Source organism: Zerene cesonia, chromosome 18, assembly GCF_012273895.1.
Source record: "Zerene cesonia ecotype Mississippi chromosome 18, Zerene_cesonia_1.1, whole genome shotgun sequence".
In the NCBI taxonomy this organism is placed as follows: Eukaryota; Metazoa; Arthropoda; class Insecta; order Lepidoptera; family Pieridae; genus Zerene; species Zerene cesonia.
Genome location: NC_052119.1, coordinates 6,258,651 through 6,264,970, shown reverse-complemented (window position 1 = coordinate 6,264,970; position 6,320 = coordinate 6,258,651). Strand labels below are relative to the sequence as shown.

The following is a 6,320-nucleotide window of genomic DNA, read 5'->3' as shown; positions in this document are numbered from 1 at the left end:
GATCAATATCAACACAATTTGGAATACGTAAGTTTCAATATCAGCACAAAAGCAAAGGTAATGAAATCCAGCGAACTTAGAACAAAAGTATAGGTCAAACAATTTTGTTGAAGCCTCTCAATGCAGCTGTAAACTTTTGAGGCATTCCGTCCGATACTAACTTCTAGTTAGGCCGTAAGCGACTTTACGTGTTGAACAAGGAAATCAAATTATCTCCCGCTAACTTCACACCTCTCCCTGGTATCTGTACCCCGAATAGTAGCTATAGTTGAGAATTCAATACGTTACATAAATATGTGAAGGGGCAAGCGCCAAACAAGCTTTATTGGATGTCTTCGACAAAGCATGCGAGTCTCGAATTCAATAAGTGAAAAAAAAAAGAAATTAACGTTGAAACAATACCTGAGCTGTGTCCCCGATTGTTTCTTTGATGTCTTTTAACTTTGTAGTTTTGTCGCGTTTTTAAAGTGCATTCATAGTGAACACACTATATACATAGAGTTTTAACGGGAAGGATGTTTATCAATCATTCCAAAATGAATATTAGGAGTGAATGAATAATTAAACGAAAAGAAGCAGAAGCATAAGTAGAATACAATATTAGATACACCGGTAAATGTACAAGCATGCCACCCAATTCATAATTCTAAAGGCGTACGTTACCTTTTTTTAGGCTGGAAGCTCGATTAAGAAAACATTACATAATTGTGCGAGTGGTCGGGTGCGCAAGTGGCGCCATGCAACGTGTAACTATGTGGGGATGACAGGGTGGTTGCGGGGCGTACGGCGGGGGCAGCTTTGAGCACCGCTCTCGGCTAAAGTCGAAACACCTCGGCTCGACGGCTCGTCAGTTGGACACAAGTCACGATGAGGACGGCACGCGTCCGCGTTGCCCCTCGCAGTCACCGCAAACACGCCGCGACGTAAACATAAAACAGTGAAGTGAACATGTATCGTGCTGTCTTAGAACTTTGACAACCAATAGCATAAATCAATTTGTAAATAAAGACAAATGTGTGTGAAAAATGTTACTGTTGCTGACTTTTTTGTTAGTGACTTTGGATTGTAATGCAGCGTATGCATCGAAAGTTGACACAAGTAACTGTAAGAGTGAGAATAAAACTATAGTATGTAGTGTACGAATTCTTGAAACGAATGGATCTAGCTTAGCAGCTACTTCTGCTGAATATTCAAGGCGATTATTTGTCGAATGTAACCAGCTGCTTTTGTTTGAAAGCCATTTAGTAGCAAATTATTTTCAAAGATTTTCGAAGCTCGAAGATTTAGCAATACATAACTGCAAATTACTTAGAATACCAGGCAACGCTTTCGAAGGATTACGTGAATTGAAAAAGTTGTCAATTCGATCAAAAAACTATGATTGGAGTTCGAATAAAAACCTAGATCTCTCTCTAGGAACATTCAATGGATTACGTGAATTACAGTCGCTAGATTTGGGTGAAAATAATTTAAAAGTGATACCATCTGATGTATTTTGCCCGCTGCACAATTTGCAAAAACTAAATTTAACAAACAATAAAATTAAAAACATTGATCGTATTGGATTGGGAAATAATTGTGGACTGGATATTTTAAGTTTGGATTTAAGCTACAATGAACTGAAAACTTTGAACGAGGATTCTGAAATAGCAGCACTTCGGAGACTTCAAGAGTTGAGGCTACAAAATAATAATATAAGTGATATTTCCGGTGAAATTTTTAATGGACTTGTATCGTTGAGAATTCTAAATGTTTCTCACAATAATCTTCAATTTATACCTGAAGGAACATTTTCCAACACGAAGGAATTACGTGAAATATATCTAAATGATAATCAATTATTCGAGCTAGGTAGGGGTGTGTTTCATCGGTTAGAACAATTGTTTGTGCTAGATTTATCAAATAATCAACTTTCCAGTGCACACATCGATGGTGGAACATTTGTAGGACTTATAAGATTAATAATTTTAAATTTGTCAAATAATGCCTTAACGCGTATAGATAATAAGACGTTCAAAGATTTGTTTGTTCTTCAAATATTAGATCTAAGAAATAACTCAATTGGATATATCGAAGAAAACACATTTTTGCCCTTGTATAATTTACATACGCTAATCTTAGCCGAGAATCGTTTACATACTATCGATGAATTGTTATTCAATGGTTTATTTGTCTTAAGTAAGCTTAATTTAAATAATAATTTATTAGTTAGCATCGATCCCAAAGCTTTTAAAAATTGTTCGGATTTAAAAGAGTTAGATTTGAGTTCGAATCAATTATTAGAAGTTCCTAAAGCTATTTGGGAATTATCCCTCTTGAAAACTTTAGATCTTGGAGAAAATTTAATAACAGATATAAAAAATGGGTCATTCAAAAACTTGGATCAATTAACAGGCTTAAGATTGATTGAGAATCAAATTGGAAATTTAACAAAAGGTATGTTCTGGGACTTGCCAAGTCTTCAAGTGCTAAATTTAGCAAAAAATAAAATTCAAGCTATTGAAAGAGGTTGCTTTGAGCGTAATAAACAGTTAGAAGCTATTAGATTGGACAGAAATTTTATAGTCGACATTAACGGTGTATTTTCATCTGTTCTAAGTTTATTGTGGCTGAATTTGTCAGAGAATCATTTAGTGTGGTTTGATTACGCATTCGTGCCTAGTAATCTTAAATGGCTCGACATTCATGGCAATTATATTGAACATTTAGGTAACTATTACAAACTTCAAGGTGAAATAAAGATAACAACTTTAGACGTGAGTCGTAATCGTATTACGGAAATATCGCCTTTAGTTATTCCGAATAGCGTAGAAGTTTTATTTATAAATAACAATCGCATTACAAATGTTCAAGTCAACACTTTTATGGATAAACGTAATTTGACAAGAGTTGATATGTATCAAAATTACTTAACGCATTTAGATCTCAATAGCCTTCGCTTGTTTCCGGTCTCATTGAATAAATCACTTCCAGAATTTTACATAGGGGGAAATCCGATCGATTGCGACTGCTCAATGGAATGGTTGCCTATGATAAATAATATGACTACTTCTAGACAGTATCCTAGAATCATGGACTTAGAAAACGTTATATGTAAAATGACGCATACGAGAAGTGTCACGCATATAACATTAAGTAATTTAAAAGCCACGGACTTTTTGTGTCCTTACGAAACACATTGTTTCACGCTCTGCCATTGCTGCGACTACGTAGCGTGCGACTGTCAAATGACATGCCCCAATAATTGCTCTTGTTACCATGACCCAACATGGCATACCAATGTAGTAGATTGTTCTGCCCAAAAAGCAGTTGATATACCAGAAAAAATACCTATGGATGCTACGGAGGTTTACTTAGATGGAAATAAATTTAAAGAATTGCAAAATTATGCATTCATAGGTAGAAAAAACATGAGATCTCTTTATGTAAATTCGAGCGAAGTTGAGAGCATACAGAACAGAACATTTGCTGGTTTATCTTCTCTTGTCATATTAAATCTCGCAAATAATAAACTCACTCATCTGTATGGTTACGAGTTCGAATATTTGTCGCAACTGAATGAACTATACTTGCAAAATAATTTTCTAAGATATATAAGTAATACGACATTCTCTACATTATATTCATTGAAAATCTTAAGATTAGATGGCAATAAATTAGTTGACTTCACGATCTGGAGTCTGGGTATTAATAGAAATCTTAATAGTTTAGCAATAAGCGATAATATGTGGTCTTGCAAATGTAGATATCTGCAAAGGTTTACAAGTTATTTGTCCGATAATGTTGTTACGATAAAAGATATAACTAAGCTATGGTGCTGGGATGTAGATAATCCAAAACCACAGAAAAAAGATCTTAATCTCAATGGAACCATATGCAGTGATTATTATGCTGGTGACACGGGTATGGATAATGTTTTAGTTTCAAATTACGTTCCCATGCTTGTAACTGCATTTTCTGGATTTTTGCTAATAATACTCGTTACCCTTGTGATTTTCTTATTTAGAGACACAATACGTATATGGCTCTATTCAAATTGTGGAATAAGATTGTTTCCACTCACTGGAGCGTACGATGACACTGACAAATTATACGATGCTTACGTATGTTATAGCCCGAAGGATGACGATTTTGTTATTCAAACTTTAGCGGCTGAATTAGAAAATGGGAGTCCATCATACAATTTGTGCTTGCATTATAGAGATATACCTCAACATGGTACTTATATGCAATGTACTTTACCGCTCCCCGAGGCTGCAGAAGCCTCTAAGCGCATTATTCTCGTCCTAACTAGGAACTTTATTCAAACTGAATGGTCTCGATTTGAGTTTAGGCAAGCGTTACATGAAATACTTAAAACTAGAATTTATACGTTGATGATAATAGAAGAAAGTTCAGTTATAACGGAGGCGGAATGTGATCCGGATTTAAGACCGTATTTAAAAACTAGTTCGAGAATTAAATGGGGACAGAACAAATTTTGGGAAAAAGTGAGATATGCGTTACCCGATAGAACGTATCGATCTAAATCATCTAGTTTAAGGCGTAATATTAATTCTTATAATATGCGTGGTGGCATTCAGAACGGTACAATGAGATCTTTTTCGTTTGATAAGATGCGAGTTTCCGCTGACGGTGTGAATGCATCTCCTGAGTACGTAGAAAGCCGATCACATGTACATACTCCATATGGCCCCGATGGAAGGCCTCCTTCAGACCATATATATTCATCAATCGATTCAGATTATTCTTCACTAGAATTAGGGGGCAGTAATGTAAATCGAAGGAGGGAATTCAGACATTGGCCGCCGCCTCCTCCTATAATAGACACGCAACAATCCGGTCAAGCTTACCTTGTCTAGTCTGCGCTTTGGTTTATATAAATATTTAGTCGAAGCTTCTTGTGTAAATTGTATCAACGTGCTTACCAAATAATTAAGATTTCAACCTATTTTTGTAATTCTTAGATATAAAATGGCGTTCTTTTCATATTATTGTAAATAAATCCTATAAGACTGCTGTAGAATATTATGTGAATTTGTATATAACGTGTAAATAAATAAATGTCCATATTAAGTCACAAGTATACCTATTTATATACTTTAATAAAGCCATTGTGATAATTTTTGCATAAAATGTTATTTTTGTTTCATTGTAACCCTCATAAACTCGGAGATAAAGACAGATATTAAAAATACAGAACTTAACTAAACTGGTTTCATTTTATTGTTTCTGATCATCTCATTTTAAGAATAGGTACTTGTTATACAGTAAAACACTTACAAAGCACCTAAATCTGACAAAAATATACGTGAGTGGAATAATTGGACTACTTCATAACGGCTCGTGCCGTAATCACAAGATAAAAACGTTCCTTGAATGATAAATTACTTTTTTTAACCGCAGTTCTTGAGATAATCTAAGATTTTTAGGCTATGCCTGTATCAAAGTGGTTAATGTTTATTTATTTAATGAGTCTACATATTTAATTCATAATATCCGTTATTAATATTTAAAAAGATATTTGTTTATAAAAAATTCATCAATAAAAATCAGACTTTGTGTCTGATTTTTATTAACATTAATAATAAGGTCATTGTGTCATAATATCATGTTTAGTAAATTTTGTATTTATTTTAAATATAGAAATTCAACATAAGCGCATACAATTGCATTTTGGAGTCAGGTACACCTTAGACATTTTACCAAATAATTTGATTAAAACAGACTTTTTATAATTATTTACAGCACAGGGTATATAATAATAGCTCGTTTTAATAATAGCTAAATTGTTCACATAAATATCTTAGGATTAGCACAAATAGACCTTAATTGGACCCATCCTGGTGCGTAAGATTCTAGTACAATGAATTAGTTACGGTCACGACCTTTGCAAAGTATTCATATTATTTTCTTTATGTGACTTTCAAGTTTATAACAAAAATTGTGTTTACTGATTAAGAAGTTATCACAAAATTCTGTAGAATTTGCTTTCGAGAAATTTAATTTGAAACAAAAAGAATATATATACGAATATTTTCATTGATATCAATACTGCTACATTATAACATTAACAAGCCTTTAAATGTTATATTGAAGATATATATGTTATATTAAATGTTATATTGTAATATGGTAGTTATAATCATCTGCAGTTCAGGTTATAGATTGTCATGATGAAGGAGAATGATTGGAAAGAATACAAGGTGGTCATAATAAGTGCTTATCAAAACTAAAACACATAAAATCTTTAACTTTACAAATAAATACAATGAAGCCTTTATTTATAGTTCTTTCTAATTTCACGTGTACGCAATACT

At 33.4% G+C, this 6,320-nt stretch overlaps 1 protein-coding gene across 1 annotated transcript in view; it reads left to right on the top strand.

The window, feature by feature from the left end:
* Positions 1 to 5,187, top strand: part of LOC119834078 (toll-like receptor 7) — a 9,201-nt gene extending 4,014 nt beyond the window's left edge. The window contains exons 2-3 of the mRNA XM_038358361.1: positions 768 to 923; positions 1,023 to 5,187. Coding sequence (XP_038214289.1) covers positions 768 to 923; positions 1,023 to 4,862 — 3,996 coding nt within the window. The 3' untranslated portion in view covers positions 4,863 to 5,187. The remainder of the gene's footprint in view (positions 1 to 767; positions 924 to 1,022) is intronic.
* The last annotated feature ends 1,133 nt before the right edge of the window (positions 5,188 to 6,320 follow it).